The sequence below is a fragment of the Caloenas nicobarica genome, chromosome 2 (genome assembly GCF_036013445.1).
Source record: "Caloenas nicobarica isolate bCalNic1 chromosome 2, bCalNic1.hap1, whole genome shotgun sequence".
In the NCBI taxonomy this organism is placed as follows: Eukaryota; Metazoa; Chordata; class Aves; order Columbiformes; family Columbidae; genus Caloenas; species Caloenas nicobarica.
In genome coordinates this window covers 155,801,307-155,822,196 of record NC_088246.1, presented here as the reverse complement: position 1 = coordinate 155,822,196, position 20,890 = coordinate 155,801,307, and the positions used below count along the sequence as shown (strand labels likewise).

General features: G+C 40.8%; 1 protein-coding gene across 1 annotated transcript in view; it reads left to right on the top strand.

The window, feature by feature from the left end:
• The window catches only part of ADCY8 (adenylate cyclase 8), a 140,300-nt gene that overhangs the window by 62,133 nt on the left and 57,277 nt on the right, over nucleotides 1-20,890 (top strand). The window contains exon 5 of the mRNA XM_065627743.1: nucleotides 10,075-10,202. Coding sequence (XP_065483815.1) covers nucleotides 10,075-10,202 — 128 coding nt within the window. The remainder of the gene's footprint in view (nucleotides 1-10,074; nucleotides 10,203-20,890) is intronic.

Genomic DNA, 20,890 nt, shown 5'->3' with positions numbered 1-20,890 from the left:
GTTTTCCCAGAAGCTGGTGCATGATATGGAATGTGATATACCCACTCAATACCATGTTCTTTGGCCCAGTTGTCTATAAGACTGTCTTTGAAATGAGTACCATAGTCTGATTCAATTCTTTCTGGCGTACCATGTCACCAAAGGACTTGCTTTTCAAGGCCCAAGATCGTATTTCGGGCTGTAGCATGGGGTACAGCATATGTTTCCAACCATCCAGTGGTTGCTTCTACCATTGTAAGTACATACCGCTTACCCTGACAAGTTTGTGGAAGTGTAATATAATCAATCTGCCAAGCCTCTCCATACTTACACTTTAACCATCGCCCCCCATACCATACAGGCTTTAACTTTTTAGCTTGTTTGACTTCAGCGCAAGTTTCCCGTTCATGAATAACCCGTGAAATAGTGTCCATAGTTAAGTCCACCCCTCGATCATGAGCCCACTTATAGGTTGCATCCCGACCTTGATGCCCTGAAGCATCCTGGGCCCACTTTGCTAAGAAGAGTTCACCTTTATGTTGCCAGTCCAAATCCACTTCAGCTACTTGAATCTTAGCAGCTTGATCTGCTTGTTGGTTGTTTTGATGTTCCTCGGTGGCTCGACTTTTAGGCACATGAGCATCTACATGACAAACTTTCACAGGCAGGCTCTCTAGCCGAGCAGCAATGTCTTGCCACCGTGTGGCAGCCCAAATGGGTTTACCTCTGCGTTGCCAGTTGTTTTTCTTCCATTGCTGTAGCCACCTCCACAAGGCATTTGCCACCATCCATGAGTCAGTATAAAGATAAAGTATTGGCCACTTTTCTCGTTCAGCAATGTCCAAGGCCAACTGGATGGCTTTCGCTTCTGCAAACTGACTAGAATCACCCTGTCCTTCAGTGGCTTCTGTGACTCGTTGTATGGGACTCCACACAGCAGCTTTCCACCTTCGATGTTTACCTACAAGACAGCAGGATCCATCTGTGAACAGGGCATACCGCTTTTCAGTCTCTGAAAGGGTATTATACGGTGGTGCTTCTTCAGCACGTGTTACTTCCTCCTCCTCTGGGGACATCCCAAAGTCTTTACTTTCTGGCCAGTCCGTAATCACTTCTAAGATCCCTGAGCGATTGGGACTCCCAATTCAAGCTTGTTGCATGATCAGTGCAATCCATTTACTCCACGTAGCATCAGTTGCATGATGCGTGGAGGGAACCTTCCCTTTAAACATCCAGCTCAGCACCGGCAGTCGAGGTGCCAGGAGGAGCTGTGCTTCAGTACCAATCACTTCTGAAGCTGCTCGGACTCCCTCATAAGCTGCAAGTATTTCCTTTTCAGTTGGAGTATAATTGGACTCCGATCCTTTGTATCCTCGACTCCAAAAACCTAAGGGTCGACCTTGGGTTTCTCCTGGTGCCTTCTGCCAGAGGCTCCAGGTAGGACCATTATCTCCGGCCGCAGTGCAGAGCACATTCTTAACATCTAGTCCAGTCCAAACTGGTCCAAGAGCCACCGCATGAGTTATCTCACGCTTAATTTGTTCAAAGGTTTGTCGTTGTTCTGGTCCCCACTCAAATTGGTTCTTTTTATGAGTCACTCGATAGAGAGGGCTCACGATCTGACTGTAGTCAGGAATATGCATTCTCCAAAAACCTACAACACCCAAGAAAGTCTGTGTCTCCTCCTTATTAGCAGGTGGAGACATAGCTGAAATTTTGTTGATCACCTCCATTGGGATCTGATGCCAACCATCTTGCCATTTTATTCCTAAAAACTGGATCTTTTGTGCAGGTCTCTTGACCTTACTATGTTTTATGGCAAAACCAGCATCCAAAAGAATATGAATTATTCTCTCACCTTTCTCAAAGACCTCTTTCTCTGTGTTACCCCATACAATGATGTCATCAATATACTGCAAGTGTTCTGGAGCTTTACCTTCTTCCAGCGTGGTTTGGATCAGTCCACGGCAGATGGTAGGACTGTGTTTCCACTCCTGGGGCAAGCGATTCCATGCGTACTGGATGCCCCTCCAGGTGAAAGCAAACTGCGGCCTGCATTCTGCTGCTAAAGGGATAGAGAAAAATGCATTAGCAATGTCAATGGTGGCATACCACTTGGCTGCCTTTGACTCCAGTTCAAATTGCAGTTCTAGCATATTAGGTACAGCAGCACTCAATGGTGGTATAACCTCATTCAGGCCACGATAGTCTACAGTTAGTCTCCACTCATCGCTAGACTTATGCACTGGCCAAATTGGGCTATTAAAAGGTGAGTGAGTCTTACTGACCACACCCTGGCTATCTAGTTGACGAATCAATTTCTGAATAGGAATCAAAGAGTCCCGGTTGGTGCGATACTGTCGATGATGCACCGTCGTGGCAGCAACTGGCACCGGCTGATCATCAACCATCAGCAGCCCTACAAAAGAAGGGTCGTCTGAAAGACCAGACAAATCAGACAGCTGTTCAATTTTCTCAGTGTCCACAGATGCTATACCAAATGCCCACTTATACCCTTTTGGGTCCTTAAAATACCCTCTCCTGAGGTAGTCTATGCCAAGGATGCATGGAGCATCTGGGCCAGTCACAATGGGATGCTTTTGCCAGTTTTTTCCAGTTAGGCTCATTTCAGCCTCTACAACAGTCAGTTCCTGGGATCCCCCAGTCACTCAAAAAATATTGATGGATTGCGTTCCTTTATAATCTGAAGGAATTATCGTGCACTGAGCACCAGTGTCCACCAAAGCCTTGTACTCCTGGGGGTGTGTTGTACCAGACCATCGTATCTGTACAGTCCAATAAACTCTGTTATCCCTTTGCTCTGCCTGGCTGGAGGCAGGGCACCACTAATCTCTGTCTTGCACAGTCTCTGAGTGTGAATTAGAGGTTCCTTCATGAGCATCAGAATCTCTTCTGTCCCTTCCGTAAACTGAGGCAGCCCTTTTCTTAGGAGTTTTCCCTTTTAACTCACGTACTCGTTCTTGAAGTTCTGAAGTGGGTCTTTTATGCCACTTATTCATATCTTCTCCCTGCTCACGTAGGAAGGACCACAGTGAACTTCTGGTGCTGGTCTGCCTCTGCTCTCTCTCCGGAGATTGGAAACGCCTTCTCCTAATAGCTGCAACATTGGTTCGTGAAGCGTGTGTGTCTTCTCTGAGTACTTTGATTTCTTGCAACAGCTTTTCAAACCGGTCATCAGATTTTTCACACAGTTTCTCCACAGCAGAGACACAAGCCCGTAGAGAATCAGCAAGGCTGTCCTCAAATTCCTGGAGCTGCTCAATCGTGTCAGAAACACATTGTCTACCACCAGTTGACAAGACCATTCCTGCCAATGACTTAGCATATGAAGGTGGTGCACTTTGTACTAATCTGCGCCACATAGATCGCGTATACTCAATTCTATCTGGGTCTATCCCCTCTTGGCTGTTCGGCCCAAAATAGATGATCTCTCGCACAGCTAATTCTCTCAGGAACTGGATACCTCTCTCCATAGTATTCCATTTTCCTGATGTGCACTGACAATCGTTCTTGTGACGAAATCTTGTTTTCATAGCTGTCAGGAGTCGGGTCCAGAGGGTAGCGGAGTTGTGCTCACTTGCAATTGCCCTATCAAGGGTGGAATCCTTTGATAGAGATCCCAGCTGTTTTGCTTCTCCGCCCTCCAGTTCTATCGTTTCAGCCCCATTATCCCAGCATCGGAGCATCCAGGTTACAATATTCTTGCCATCACGACGACTATAGTCTTTTCGCAGATCTCTCAGCTCACCTGGAGAAAAGGACCAAGTAGTGGTCACTTCCTCCCTTGATGATGCCCCTTGGGATGAGTCTGGCCTGTTGCCATCATCTGCAGTACGAGTAGCCTTTCTAGTGACTTTCTTACAACCGGCAACTGGTGCTGATATGGGCTCACCATTATCACAGGGGTTGTTATTGTTGCAACAGCAACCATGCTCCGTGTTTGAGGAAGGAGGGGCCCTGTTAGCCTTTGGACAAGCAACATCATCCACAGTCGAGGAAGAAGCCTGAGCCTGTGTAGTCATGGTGTCTGCGACTGGGGGTGCGATGGCTGCAGCTGCAGCTTCAGCTGCCCTTCCAGCTTCAACAGACACCATGCAACTCTCTTTGCTCAAAAGGGACATAAACCTCCTATTTAATCTAATTTCTCTTAACACTAGTATTTATACTAGTGCTTTCGTCATGGCAGAGAACACTGCTATAGTTTTATCAAAACTCCACGGATATTCAAAGCACTCAAAAATATTGGTAATCTGCTCAAACAAGAAGGCGAAAGTATGGTTAGTCAACCTTTCTAAAGATTTGCTAGCCCATTTAGCAAACACATAGCTGGATTTTATCTATCTCGGAGGTTTCTCAAAGTAAAGCAGAAACGAATAGAAACTCATTATCGGTTGCAATATCATAAAGTAAGCCAATGCCAAACCACACAGTACAATCATAAGCATTGTCCAGTTCTTTGTTGTGATATAATGTAAGATTCTATTTCCAAGAAACACCCAACATAAATAGGGTATTGCAGTCCATAAAGTAGAAAATAACTGATACAAATTATACCACAGCATTTTCAAACCAATGTAATTCACTTCTGCCTTAATACCACTAAATAATATCTTAAGCACCCAGACACACAAGTTTTATAACTCTATGAGTTGGCACCATGCCAAGAAAATTGAAAGGTATGCCTGACCACTTTTAAGAGCCAAAAGATCTCCAAATTTCGCGCCGAGCCGAGCCTTAACACATGGTTGTGCCAAGACGAGGCGCGCACACAAAGAAACGACAGGCAGCGCCACCTCGTGGCCGCGCCGCGCAACGCTGAGCACAAACACGTGGCTGCCAGACCAAGAGAAACGCGCCAGGTGCGGGCGGCCCCACCCCTTTTTAGTGCCAAAATATTAACTATTTCTTTAGCTCCAGTTTTGCCTGCATTCTCCACCAATTATCTGTCGTGGTTTGATCGTGGGGAGACAATCAAAAACCACGGCAGATGTATTTTTCCTTAACCCTCTTCCCCCGTCCCATTTTCTGCTCCCCCTTTTTCACTAAGGACAGGCGATTTTGAGAGGCAAGGAAAAGAAAAACAGAGAGAAGAAAGCTGGAAAATTTGGAAACGTTTTACTAACGCTACTAAATAAACATAGAGAAAAATAAAGCAGAACAAATATTATAGAACCAGTCTTGCAATTCCCAGCAGCTCAGTCTGGCAGGATCCTTCAGCCAACCAGAACTAGATTCAGTTTGTCACGAGGCCTCAGCTTGCAGGGACAACAGAAAAATGCAGAGACGAAGCAAAGCAGCAGGACACCCAGCAGAAGAGAGAGAGAGTCCCTCGGGTCCACCTTTTAAATCCAGGAAGTCGTGAATGGGATGGAATACTCCCATTGGTCAATTCGTGGTCACCTGACTCAGACCACCCCCTCTCATTGCCCCCCCCCAATGACCCAGGACAGTGTTCTAAAATTTTAGCATAAAATTATAAAAATTGTAAATGTGGACTTTTCTGTAGGCTGTTCACTGGCTTATGGGATTTCCTTCAAAAGCAGGTCAAGTGATCAATTCACCACAGGCAGAATTGAAAAAGTGGCATAATTTCTAAAACACAGTTATTTTTTTTCCTTTTGTCAGAAATTTAACCCAAGGAAATAACAAAAAGTAATGAAATTTCTGACAATGTCTTTCAGTAACTTGATATTTCAGCAACTCATTTCTTCAGCTTTCTTTCCAGTCACTGAATGTATTTAATAAGCTTAAACATAAATAATTCACACGTATAAGGTAATTATTTATGAAAAATCTGCATATTTTCTTTTGCTCTGGATTAAGGTGATTTAGAAAAAGATTTTTTATCAACTGCCACTGAATTCACCTAGAATTATTATTAGTAATAACTGAGTGTGTGAGTCTGCTCAATATCCCCAGGCAAAATTTCTACTGATTTAAAGTGATCTTGGCAGAATCAGACCCTTTAATCTTTCACTTGTAGCAAATGAGAAGCTGCAAATAAAAAGAAAAAAAAGCTCCTATTTGTGACATGCTGAGAAATTAATTGATACCTTCAGTAAATGGCATTAATGAGTGAGTATGGGAAGGGGTGTGAGGGTGATGGATAATAATATGAATGTCTGTATAATATCAGCTGTCATTTACGTGCCCAAGGACAACTTCTGGAATTGCTTATGAGAAGATGAATGAATAAAATAAACAGGGGATCATACCAGCCTCATGACAGTGTAAGGATTTAACGCTGTAGTGTAGTACCTGCTGCATCAAAATTCCTCTATGGCTATTTTCTCTTATTTAAATAATTTACTTATTTTACAGTTTCTTCATACATGTTTATATTTTTCATTCATTTTCCTTTAACATCAACTTGTAACTGTTATATATCATTGTGGTGAGATGGTTTTAGGAAATGGGCTTGAGCTCTAGAGTGTGAGGAAAATCTTGAATGCTATTATTACCACTTTGTACCACTGAGGAGTAGATAGGCCCTTACAAAACTCCACCTCCTATTTACAACTGCAGCATGGCTGCCCACATTAGCTATGAATCTAACCTTAATGTACTAGTAAAAACAGCCTGACAAAGCATCTAGTCTAAACTGTAGATGTGATTAAACCACAGAGTTATCAGAGGGTCTCTCAGGAGCCCACGCAACCCTCCTCTGCTAAAGGCAAATACCATTAGTCCTCTGTCCTTCCAGGCAGTTGTTGAATTATCTTCTTCTAGCTGAAACTTTTACAGTGATGAGAAATTCACAGTTTACTTTTGGCGGGAATAAGGGAAGAATAGAAGGCTAAGGACAATATAGTCAGACCGTGATATAGTTCATGTTAAACAGTCATAATTATTTAACTAAGAGGAAAAATAAAGAAGACAAGGAGTTATTTAAGTGCTCCTTGTGGCTTCTTGTGCTAATAGAGACACCCCGCCTGGTCCTTGCACCACTCCAGAGGGACACACATAATGTCTTGTGTCATGTCTATTAGCCCTGCGTGGGTGCCTCACATACCCAGGGATCTTACCAACGCACTGTAAGCTTCTGTGTAGAGAACTGAACTGAATCCCAGCCAGCTGCTCTGTCTGTGAGCTAAATCTGTCCCTCGGCTTCACTGACCGTGTTGCCTGGCTTTTCTTTGTAACGGCAGTCTTGACTGACATATGGACACCTATATATATTCATCCCTGCTTGGATATCCCACCTCGTAGATGACTTCCTGAGCTTTGGCAAATGAGTGTAGAGATGACGTATCATGACAAGAAAAAGTACGCATTCCTGTGCAACTGAAAGGATTTCGTGTGTCACACACACATGCATACACGTTTGCTTACATCGAACCCTGATTAGCAGCTCGTGTTATGCATTAAGATCCCTCTTTCTTATTCTTATCAAAATCACCTCTTTTTGAAGTGGTCTGCTTCCTTCTGATTTTCAGCAAAAGAGCAGACATGCAGACAGGTGAGAGAGGTCTCATCTGACTTTAATGGAATCGGCATTTCAGCCAGTATAAATGAATCATTAAGAACTAGACAGTGAGGTTTTTTCTCTGTTGCAGACTATGTTCTCTAACTGTGCTGAATTAGATGCTCACTTAATAGGTGATTCTCACATCATCAGATAGGAAGGTACTACAGATGGAAGATCACTTGATAAATGTTAAAAATTAATTATAGCACTAAAATGTGATACTACTTGAGACATCTTTCTTTCTTTCTTTCTTTCTTTCTTCTTTCTTTCTTCTTTCTTTCTTTCTTTCTTTCTTTCTTTCTTTCTTCTTTCTTCCTTTCTTTCTTTCTTTCTTTCTTTCTTTCTTTCTCTTTCTTTCCTTCCTTCCTTCCTCCCTTCCTCCCTCCCTTCCTTCCTTCCTTCCTTCCTTCCCTCCTTCCTTCCTTCCTTCCTTCCTTCCCTCCTTCCTTCCTTCCTTTCTTCCTTCCTTCCTTTCCTGTAAATTGACTGGTTTTCCCCTTTTTCCTATATTTTACTATGAGATTTTCAGTTGTGGTGTATTTGTAGTGGGTCTGAATGGAGTTGAAGTTCTGCCTTTTGCTTTACTTCACCTCAGACCAATATGGCATGGTAATTCTCCTTTTACTTTGTAGATGTAAAAGAAAATGACAATTAAAATATGAATTAATTGAATGGCACTATTAAAAAAGCCAAAGAACTTCAGAGTCTGCTTTATAATATCTTTATCTCTGCATTTTGTCTAACCAGGGAACACAAAGAGAAGCTTAAGGAAGCCCACTAAAAGATAGAAACTCTATAGACAAAAAAAATTGGTGGAAAGTGTGGTAAAATAAAATCTCTAATTTTTTCAGTTAAGGAGGAATCATGTCAGAATTTAATACTTTGGTAGATTTTAGGATGTACAATTTCACTTGCAACAGTATGAAAGATACCTGATGTTCACTTCTGCGGGTCTGCAGAGGGTTTGAAGAGAAGGGGACAAGGAATGAGGAGAGTTACATATTAATTTAGACATTTTAGAAGCCTGACTTTAGTCTAGAATTTCCTTGTGAAACTTGGGCAGTGAGGCATTGCACTCTGAGAGCCAGCAATGGTATTAGCTGGAGACTTAGTCAAAGCTTCAAACACAGTCAGCTCCTGCTGATGGTTTAAGAAGATTTCAGGGTGAATCAGCTTACTTTGGCCCTGTGCCCAGAGCAGATTTTTCCCTCACTGGCATGCTTAAAACTTCACTTGACTTCTGCAAAAGCTTTGGGTACAAGTGTGTAGGTTCCCTTTGCCACTCTGGGATTTGTAAGGACTTGTCTGAAGTTGACTACAAAGCTTCAGTCTTCCTAGGCAAAATCTTGAATAGTAACCTAAAGTCCCATTCATTTGGCCAGTATTCAACTCCTGAGGCACAGTCAGTGTTCACATTTGTTCCTACGTCCTACTTAGAGTTTTCTCTTCCCCGGTGGGTTCAGTGTATCCTTGCTCCCTTAATTAGTGCAGCCTCCACCACAGGTTGACAGAGAGAAAGAGAAAAGCTGAGATAAATACCATAGGCCAAATTTTGCAATCATCTAATGAACTGGTTTTGCAGATCTCTATCCTGTTCCCCAGTAATGAGTGGTCTTCCTTTTAATGTTCTGCCATCACAGCCTTTACTGATTGGGTGCTAACACTGCACTTATTATTTCAATGATTCACCACCATAAAAATTCTTCCCTGACTCAACTTGTAATACCTTTTGCCCAAAGACACTTGCAGCTCTGTCCTCAAATTATTATGGTCTCTATCCCTGTGCATTGATTGTCTCTTGTGAGGGCCAAGCCAGCAGGAATACACTGGTCATGTTTACAGCTAATCTCGGGCTCATTTGTTTTGCTTGCCTGGGAATTGCAAAAGTTTCAGTAACTCAGGCACTTCTGCTCACCATAAAAGAATCTTCTAAAATAATGATCCAATCGCACAATGATATGCTGTTTCAGTCTATAAGATACCGCTAATATGTATTTAAGAAATTAAATTCAGTATTTTCTCCTAGGCTAAAGGATGTCTTTAGTTGGATGCCAAATAAATGAAATTTCTGCACAGTGCAAGCCTAATAGAAGACACCTTCTTTGATATCCTTGACATGCAGATACTTGATCAGCTCGTATAGCTGTTGGAAATGCTTGAGTGTGACAGTGGAAACTTTAGGTGGGAAGGGATTATCAGTGGGAGGAAAGAGGTTTTTGATTTCTTTCCAGTGTAAAAAGGGGGCAGAAAGAATGCCCTGGAGAAATATAGTCAAAAATGGGTTATTCATTATCTGAGCTGGTGTTTCTGAATCCTTGGCCTAGCTTCCAGACTAACTCTGATGAAACCTTTCTCACCATCAGCAAGAACAACTCTGACTAACATAACACAAAAATCACTATATCTTTTCTTTTACTGAAAATGTAAATGTACTTTATTTCAAAAGTGAAACAAATCAAGATTATGTTAATCACAAGCAGGAAACATCCAGCACAAAGTTTTTATTTTTTTTTTTTAGTCCTTCTTAAATGACTTTAACATTCATCTTAAAATTATGAAAACAAAACTGCAAATGCTTTCTTTCTCTTTGGTACTTTTACATATAGGAACATCATTGTCTCAGAATAAAGATCCTGGGGGACTGTTACTACTGCGTGTCGGGGCTCCCAGAACCTCGTGAGGACCATGCACACTGCTGTGTTGAAATGGGGCTCAGCATGATCAAAACTATCAGGTAGTGCCTTTTTTTTCCCCTTCTTCTTCTTGTTTCATTGTTTCTGGCTGTGTCCTGAACTTCTTATCTCAGAATGCTATTACTAGACAAGTAATTCCTACGGTGGTTCAGAGACCTCAGGATTATTGCTGTGAAAAGCGCAGGATTTTTTCGACCCACGTGATGCATGGGGACAGATACTAAATGCATTTTATTAACCTGTGCTGCTTCAGAGCATGCAAAACAATAGCTGTGTGTCCATTACGAGTGACAGGTTTCACAGATCTTAACAGCTCTCAACTTGTACTGTTGTCATTTTTAAGAGGAGGCTGAGGAGGAGGATACTGAATTGCTTCCTATAATCCCATTAATAATAATTAAAAAAAAAAAAAAACACAACAATATAAACACTAAATAGACAGCTGTGTCAATACTTTAGCTTGGAAACTAGTTCACAGACAAACTCATAAGCACTAAGGTTTGCCAGATGAGTAAATTTTACTTGTTAAATTAGATTGTTGCTTAAATGTTTTAATTAAAGGATGCGTTCCCATCATGTAAATATAGTTGTTTTTGCTGATAGATTATTGCAATTTGATGCAGTCGGGATTAATAATAACAATGTTTCACAGTCCTTGTATAGAGCTTGTCCACTGATTTACTGCAACAGTAGCCAACGTCTAATGTTTCAATAGAGGTTTTCTCCATCTTTTTTATCCTCTGTATCAATGTTGCTCTGCACCCCTTCTCCAAATCCTTCTTCTATTGCTGTCTTCCCTAAAATAGTGTTGCCTAATGGAAGCACTCTCCTCTTTCCATGGATATTTTGCTGTCCAATCTCTTTGTCTGCTTCTTTTCCAGACCGCTTTCCTCCTTTAATCTGAGTGTCTCATTACCTACATCAGACAGTTAATGTGTACTGCAGCTGCATTACTGTATCTTAATAGAGAAAGAATTTGACAAAAATTAATTAATGGAAAATGCATCTGAATAATGATTATGTGACAATGATCTCTAAGAAGGTTGGATTCAATTATCGCAGACTTAATATTGCAAAAACTAATCAATATTTTGCTTCTGGAATCCCCACAGTGAAAGTGAAACATGAATTAGAGAACATACACAGATGAAAAAAGCTACCAGCATTGTTAGAAATTCTTGGAGACATACATCAAATCATTTGCATTTGTTTGGTAATATAATCTGCAGTGAACCCATTGTAAGTCTTTTTTTCTTCTAAGATAGTATATTTATCTGAATCTCATTACATATGTGATATCTCTAACACCCCAGTACCCTTTTATGAACTGGGTCTCAAAGATGGTAATCCAGTAGAAATAGCACTGTGGTTTTACCATCTTAAATGACAGTTATGTTCTGTGGGAACTGTGAAATTAAAATCCACTAGGACTTTGGTCATCCCAGGCTAATTCAGTTCAGATCACCTCCAATTTATTTAATAATCCCAGTATCTGAACTTCTGGCTATTCAGTGAGCATGATTTTTTCCCCAGGCTTTTCTGTTCCCAGTATAGGAGCCTTATGTTACTTATCTTGATGTGTGCTCATAGAGTTCACAGGGAGGATCAGTTCTTCCATGAGGTATTACCAATCACAGAATCACAGAACCACAGAATGGTTTGGGTTGGAAAAGACCTCTGGAAACTATCTAGTCCAACCCACCTGCTAAAGCAGGTTCACCAGAGCAGATTGCATAGGATCACGTCCTGGTGTGTTTTGAATAACTCCAGAGAAGAAGACTCCACCACCTCCCTGGGCAGCCTGTTCCAGGGCTTTGTCACCCTCAAAGCAGTTTCTCCTCATATTCAGATTGAGCTGCTTGTATTTCAGCTTGTGCCCATTGTTCCTTACCCTGTCATTGGGCACCACTGAAAAGAGTCTAGCCCCATCTTCTTGACACCCACTCTTAAGATATTTATGAGCAAAAATAAGATCCCCTCTCAGCCTTCTCTCCTCCAGGCTGAACAGACCCAGCTCCCTCAGTCTCTCCTCATAAGAAAGACGCTTCTGTCCCCTCATCGTCTTTGTAGCTCTCTGCTAGACTCTCTCCAGTAGTTCCTTGTCATTCTCAAACTGGGGAGCCCAGAACTGGACACAGAACTCCAGATGCGGCCTCACCAGGGCAGAGTAGAGGGCGAGGAACAACCTCCCTTGACGTGCTGGTCACACTCTTCCAAATGCACCCCAAGATACCATTGGCCTTCTGGGCCATAAGGCACATTGTTGACTCATGGTTAACTTTTTGTCCACCAGGACTCCCAGGTCCTTCTCTGCAGAGCTGCTTTCCAGCAGGTCAACTCCCAATCTGTACTGGTACATGAGGTTGCTCCTCCCCAGGTGCAGGATCCTACACTTGCCTTTGTTGAACTTCATTATGTTCCTTTCTGTCCAACTCTCTAGCCTGTCCAGATCTTGCTGAATGGCAGCACAGCCTTCTGGTGTGTCAGCCACTCCTCCCATTTTTGTATCATCAGGAAACTTGCGGAGGGTCCACTCTGTCCCTTCATCCAGGTCATTCATCCACTGATGAATAGGTTGAATAAAACTGGACCCAGTACTGACCCCCGGGAAATACCACTAGCTACAGGCCTCCAACTGGACTCCGTGCTGTTGATCACAACCCTCTGAGCTCTGCCATCCAGTCAGTTCTCAATCCATTTCACTGTCCACTCATCTAGCACATATTTCCTGAGCTTACCTATGAGGATATTATGAGAGACAGTGACAAAACCTTGCTGAAGTCAAGGTAGACATCATCCACTGCTGTCCCCTTATTTACCCAGCCAGTCATGCCTCATAGAAGGCCATTATGTTGATTATATTTCACTCCACATTTCTGAGAGAATTTGAAGTTATCTACAGTCTATTAATTAGAACTTAAATTAGTAGATATCTCTCACAGTTAAAATGAGGGGAAAAAAAAAACAAACTAAACCAAACTAAACCAAACCAAACCAAACCAAACTAAACCAAACCAAACCAAAACACTTCTTTAGAAAACTGAGTTTCTACTATATTGGTCACTGCATAATTATATCAGATGTAAAACCTGATCAAAATGACATTTTGATGGTTATAACATTTTTTACCCTCATCTGAAGATTTCACAAAATAATAATTTTGTGTTTCCAAAATAATAGGGAGGTGATCCAAGATACATGAAGCCATAATTCAGACTTCATGGTTACATTCAAGTTATATAGATGAACTCAAAACCTTCTTGCAAATCAGAGGATGTTTACAGGAGACTTCCAAAAATTTCGTTACTCATAAAGCCTACATGAACAGTTGTTTCTTCTCCCTCTTACAGAGCTATATCCTAGCTTTTAAATCTTAGCTATATTTTAGCTCAAGTATTTAGCATAGCTTAAGCACTAGACATTAAAATATAAAACAGTATTTATGCTACAACATCCCACCTATAATTGAGATTTAGGCACCTAAATCATGGAGAGTAATCTAGGTACATTTAGACCCCCTGATTCTTATACTGGCTTAAGCTCTTTATGTAATTATTGTATAAAGAACTTCAAATTAGGTAGAACAGATTTCCCCTGGCCAGGTCCTCCAAGATTCATGTTCTCTCTATCAACAACAGGTAGTTGGTAATGTTGCAAAGATCAGTATCAATGATTATGGCGAGGTGTTGCCCCAAAATCTACCATCTCAGGGTACCATTACTAGCTTTTCCCTCTAGTCTTCTTGATGACTACATGGTTAGCAGGAATTGAACAAGAACATCATATTCATTCATTACACAACATATAAAAAGAATCTACATGGACAGATTGACTCACAAAGGACTTCTGAGTGTTTTAATACAGCTCATATTCGTAAAGTGTTAATTTATTATTAACTGAGGCTCTACAACTTGATGTTGAGCTCATATGCCAAGGATCTAGACTTGAGTCTTGCTGCTCTGCTTATCTATTTGCAGATGTAAGAAACTGTTCAGAATGCAACAAAACAATCCAAGATCCTTATTTTCTCTGTAGTGATTTTTGTCATCACTGTGTCTTGTTATAAATCTTATAGAAGTAAAGTTATTCTTGTCATTCCACTCTGTCCTTTTACTTTGGCCTCTGCATTGAGTCTGACTGAGATGGAGTTAATTTTCCCCATAGCAGACCCAGTAATCATTGAGTACAATTGAAATACAACTTTCAGCCATACAAAGTTTCCATGAAGCCTGATATTTACTCTAAAGCAAGGAGCTTTGCCCCATCACATTTGTGCATGAGTAAGAATCCCAACTCTGACTGTCTTGCAAAACGCAACTTTCCGTAAACTGTCTTTAGCTGCAGTTGGAAATGCGAATTAAAATAAAAAGAAAAATATCTTTGCAAGGGTTCATTTATTCAGCTGGTTCTCATATCTTTTCACATACAGCATAACTTTCTGTATTTAATTTTGTTGTATTAATGTCTGTCTGTAGTGGCAGTTGATAGAAATTAGATACTAGTGGAATGTTTAGTCATCAAATGACAACGTTTCGTTTTAACAGTTATCATCCAAGCTAAATGAGTGTCAGCAATAACACACAAGCAAACTAAATCTGCAGTTGTTCTTACCTATAAGAAAGAGCAACCATCTTATCTTTATCTTTATGTCTATATAGGGAGGGACAGTCAAATATGGAATGTGAGCTTAAGACCTAACAAAACAATGAGGATAGATTTGGTGAGAATGATAGAATCATTTTGTTTGGAAGAGACCCTTCAGATCGTCAAGTCCAGCCATAACTTCTCGCACTAAACCATATCCCTAAGAACTTAATCTACACATCTTTTAAACACCTCCAGGGATGGTGACTCAACCACTTCATTGGGCAGCCTGTTCCACTGCTTCACAACCCTTGCAGTGAAGAAATTTTTCCTTATATCCAATCTGAACCTTCCCTGGCACAACTCAAGGCCATTTCCTCTTGTCCTATCAAAGGCAATCATTCCTTCAACTATGTTAAAATGGATATAAAATATATAAGAGAAAGATACAGAATAAAAAAGTAAGCCTGAACTGAGAAAATTTCTAAATCTCACGTTATGCTCCAGATAGAAATTAACATGCTTGTTCATTGGGATTTTCCATTCTTTGGGTTAGGCTGTGAGAAGAGGAATACCTACATAGAGCATAGTGAGGAAAGTTCAGAGGGGAAATGAGGTAAAGGAGAAGGGGAGGAAGGATGACAAAAAGTGGAAGCAGAGGAAGGACTGTGAAAAGAGGTGAAGGAAATAATCATAAACAAGAGAAGAGAGTATTTCCAAAGTGTAAGCATAGTCTATCAATGTCAAGACTAAGATGAGAATAAGGAATCTTGATGTGGTGGCCTCATATTAAAAAGCTTGTCAAATGTTTTTATAAGAGTACAGGGAAAAGTCACAAAAATAATTTGTGAGGCAGAAGTGCCTTTAAAATAAGAGAATTGAGAAGTTTGATGTTTTTAGCTGAGAAAAAAAAAAAAAGACTGCGAACTTATTTTGTAGCAGCACGTAAAAAAATTAATGGGCAGAAAAAATTATATTTACAAATGGACCATGGTATTACTAAGAGAAGTGATGGCTTTTTTGTCCCTCAGTGTTTTCAGATCAAAACTGAATTTCTTCCTAGAGTAAATACTTCCATCAGGCACAAGTTACTGGAATACAAGGAAGCACAAGCGGCTAAAATGTACCAGCCCATGTGGCACAGGATATCAAGGCGGACAACGTAACCATCCCTTCCGCTCTTCAGCTTGGGACACAGCAGCAGTGTAAGGGACAGGAGGTGCCTCCAAGGGTTAAAGGCTGCCGCTTTCACCACCACCATCTCATATGTCCTTATTGCTAAAATCCCTGTGGCTGGGCAGAGAGAGAGGAGAGAGATTTTGTGAGGTCCATCTCCTTAAAGTCTCACTCACATGGTATAACGTAGGAAATCCAACAGCAATCCACATAAGAGTGGAAATTCAAACAAACCTTCATGCTGGTATATTTGTTTGTTCATCTCTTGGATTATGTCCCACTAAAATACCAGCTGAAAGAGTAATTATTATGACAGAAAAAATAGTCCCAGCATAAAATGTAAGTTAAACTCCAGAAATTGGATAACAGCTTATCTTCATTAAAATTCTGCAGTTAACTACTAATATTAACACCAGTTCATGAGAGAGGGAAAAAAAAACCCAAACAAACCAACACACCACAACAAAAAAAACCCAAACCAAATGGAACCAAAAAAAAACCTCACCACAGCTATTTTAGATTATCTCAGTGACTGACCTGGCAGATTTCCTGCCTTTTACAGGAAAAGCAGCTTTTAACTTCTTCTGTTGGGTGTTAAAAAACAAAAACAAAACTCAAAAAACATGAAGTGATCAATGTTTGTTAAAGAAGTTACTTAAGCAGTGAAACAGCCAGGAACTGCTTTCATATTCTACAATTAATGAAGCATTCTTTAATTATATAATTATATAAAACCAGAATTGGTCCAGTTCTGGATTTCTTCCACAGATTATTTCTTGTATATTGTATGAGGTTCAGCCTATGTTGTAACAAGCCATGATTTACAGAAGACAAAATAATGGTTCACAAAACCATAACCTATTGCTTGCCTTCATCTCTATGTGATGGTGGAAGGGGGCATTGCAGGATATTCACAAGTTCAGCCAGCACTTTTCAGACAGGCCACAGAATGAAAGGTTTCACACTGAGACTTGATCACATCGTCACCTCCATGTGTCCATTTCAGCCACTGACCGTGAATGAACAGAGCATCAGGGCAGTATATCTTTCCCTGGTTTCGCTGTTTGGTGTCTATATAAATTGAACTGGGTAAAGATTAATAAGTTCTGAGACCTCTTTTCTTTGAATGTGCCACCAAATACAATCAAAGCTATATTGGCAAGATGGCATAGGAGTATAAATAATTACATAGCTTTTTATAACATACTTTTCAAATGAAAAAGCAGACTTGTGATAATATTGTTTGTAGTCCCTTGTGCTGTATTACTATATTACTTTCCTGCCTCTCAGAGCAGATAGACATAGAAACAGGAATACAGCAGAGGTTTTACTCTGTCCATGTGCTATAGTATCCATCTGAACAAAGAGCAAGTCAGTTATGTTAATGATAAGTCTGATGATATGAAACTTTTCTAGATAACAGTTTCTGCTGACATGGAATCCAGCTCTAATTCCAAGGTAAACTCAACTGTAGTTTTTTAAACTGAGTTCTTGGGATAATATCTACCTTAAATTGTAAATTCAGTGCTATGTAAAGTCTACCTACAAAGTGTCATATCCTGTGAGTCATTGTACCTTAGCTATATTCTTTGAACTATTCAGTAGTTTAGCGCACCCTGTTACTTAGCTTTTAAAAATAATGGATGGCTCATGCGCAAGCATGATACAGTTCCCAGAATCACACTAAAAAAGGTCACTTGCCTGAGTTCACCTACTATTCTTTCATATCCGAACCAAAAAACATTGGAGTTCATTTAGGAAAATTCCATAAATCTGTTGCGTCCAACCAAAAAGTTTTCTAGGTAATTGAACCTTAGGATCATAGGACAGTTCAAGCTGGAGGGGCCTTCAGGAGCTTACTAGTCCAACCTTCTGCTCAAAGCAGGCTCAGTTATGACCCTTATTTACTTCAAACAGAATACATAGATTTTCCTATTACATCTGCATGAGGATAATACTGGTTGTGTCTTGATAGGTAAATTAAATAGCCTCAGGGAATAACAGCTGTCACCAAGAAAAAGTGGCACAGACCTGCTAACTCCTTTCTTCTCAACTCTTTTTACCTCCAAAATGAGGCAGTTGCATCCAAACTGCCTACTGAAATTGTCTCTGACGTACATGAACTCCTGAACCTGGGAACAGGATGTGAGAGAGCTAGTTGGCCAGGAAAAAGAAAAATTCTGGGGCAGTTTTAAGTATTTCAAAATGTAGACAGAGCCTTGCAGAGTTAAACTGATGAGCACAGATGTAGCCAGCATGTCACTGTCTGAACCCGCAAGGCATGAGTTCTAGGACATTCCAAATTTTGGCAGCTACAGAAAAGGCTGAAAAGCAGATTTTTGACTTTTGGTTCATCTTCTACATGCAAATTGGAAAGCCTCTGAGTAGCAACACAAAAATCAAATACCCATCAAAGAATGCTGGCCAGAAGTAAAAAAAGAAGATCCAATTAAAATCAATGAAATTTTTATCACTGACTTGAATGAAATATGGCATGAAGAGCATCAGTCACAATTGTCTCATCTTGGATAAGATATCAGACAGCTTGTGAGATAAAGAGGGCTGCTTTATAGATCATCAATAATGCAGCTTCCTGCATGTGCTTTGTCAAAGTGTTTGCAGAGAGCCTGTGAAACAGTTGAAGCAAATACTTTTATTATTATTTATTAGTTTTTTACTGAATAAATGAGAAGCACCCCTATTGACGAAGATGTTCCAGAGTTTCAAAGTTGTTGGGTGTTTTGTTTGTTTGGTATGGTTTGTTTGTTTGTTTTTGTTTTGTTTTGTTTTGCTGGTCTGTTTGTTTTCCTATGGGAGTATATCAAAAAAACCTCTTAAAATGTGTGGTAGTCTGGCTATTACAGAGATGGGTTTGACCATGGTGAAGTCCCTTTCCCTATGTAATTCAAAAATCTGTTTCACTCCACATCATTCCAAATTATAAGAAAAATAATAATTCCATGGGGTTTTTATATACTAATCAAGCACCTCACTTTTCAACTACAACCATCTCTTCTTTATTCAATTTAAATTACAAAAGTTTCCTGAAAATTAATTTCTCCACAAACATGTTCTCAGCAGCTCTGCTCTCAATCTTGCATTGTAAATAATAAAGCAGTGGGAGCAGGATTAGATCTCTGTTGCGCTTTGATTCGTGTTCTGGATAGGGCCTGTTTAAATATATCTCAGACTGCCTGTGGCTCGCTTCAGTCAGGTCCCCTCATGCAATTAGTTTCCTGACTATCAACATAAGAGCACGTTGCTGCAAAGGGCGAGTAAGAGGAGGATGTGAAGATGGGCGCTCTGCAGGTGCACCAGCACTGCAGCTGACAGAAAAACGGAGCAGCCCTCAGTCAAAGGATGCAGGCAGGTAGCCAAATCCTCCCTGACTGCAGGTGAAGAGCTGAGATCAAATATCACCTGAGCGGCACATGGGAAGAGGTTGCTGGGAGGCTGTGAAAGACAATAGATGAATCAAGGGGGATGGGACCTTGATTACAGTCTGCAGTATCATGCAGGAGACAGTGTAGACAGCACAGTTATGTGCACTTTTGAACAAATGTAGAAGTCCTATGTGGCTGACTGAAGATGCCGAAGCCTTTTCAGGCCATCATCACATTTTTAAGACAAAGAGAATGTTAAAATTCAGCAATCCTTAGTGAACACTCTTGAAACAGAAGGATGCATAGCTCAGTTGCACCACCATTTGTACTTGGTCTTTCCAAAGAGATCTCTGCATGTTAATTCCCATATAGGGTACAAATACAAGGCTGTAAGTTATAGGAATGGAATGGAATGGAATGGAATGGAATGGAATGGAATAGAATAGAATAGAATAGAATAGAATAGAATAGAATAGAATAGAATATCTCAGTTGGAAGGGACATACAACCATCATCTAGTCCAACTGCCTGACAAATTCAGGGCTCACCAAAAGTCAAAGCATGTTGTTAGGGGCATTGGCCAAATGCCTTTTGAATACTAACAGACTTGAGGCATCAACCACCTCTCCATGAAACCTCTTCTGGTGTTTGACCACCCTCTTGGTAAATAAATGCTTCCTCATGTCCAGTCCAGACCTCCTCTGGAGCTGCTTTGAACCATTCCCACACATCCTGTTAGTGGGTACCAGGGAGAAGAGCTCAGCACCTCCCTCTCCCCTTCCGCTTCTCAGGAAGCTGTAGAGGACAATGAGGTCGCCCCTCAGCATCGTCTTCTCCAAACTGGACAAGCCCGGAGTCCTTAGCCCCTCCTCAAAGGACATTCTTTCCAGCCCTTTCACCAGCTTTGTTGCCCTCCTCTGCACACATTCAAGGACTTTAACACCTTTCTTAAATTGTGGGGCCCAGAACTGCACACAGGGCTCGAGATGAGGCCACACCAATGCTGAATACAGCAGGATAATCCCCTCTTTTGACCAGCTGGTCATGCTGGGTTTGATGCACCCCAGGATGGGGTTTGCCCTCTCGGGTGCCAGAGCATACACTTGTATGGAGCTGCTGTCAGTGGGCACCCCCAGATCCATCTCTGCAGGGCTGCTCCCTGGTCACTCCTCTCCCGTTTGTGCCTGGTGTTACCCCAGGACAGAATCTGGTATTTGGAGTCATTAAATTTCATGCCATTGATGATTGCCCAATTCTAGTATTTGTCTAATGTTAAATACTAGTATTTATTAGCAATTAAATACAATAGTACTTAAAAATCTCAATTGGTGCAATAGTGTGTGTGTATATCTATACATAGAGAGAGAGATTACATAAATGTATTGTGTGCATTTTTCAATGAAAATCTTTTTGCTTAATTATTCCTCTGGATCCGATTAGCTTTTTATTTCAAGATAAGGAAATCAGACAAAATGAGAAATAATTATCTTAGTCTGAACAAAAGAAAAAGGCAGATTGGGAAAACTATCCTGTGGAGAGTTACGTGATAATTCCTCTTACAGTTATGAGTGCTAATTTAGTTATTT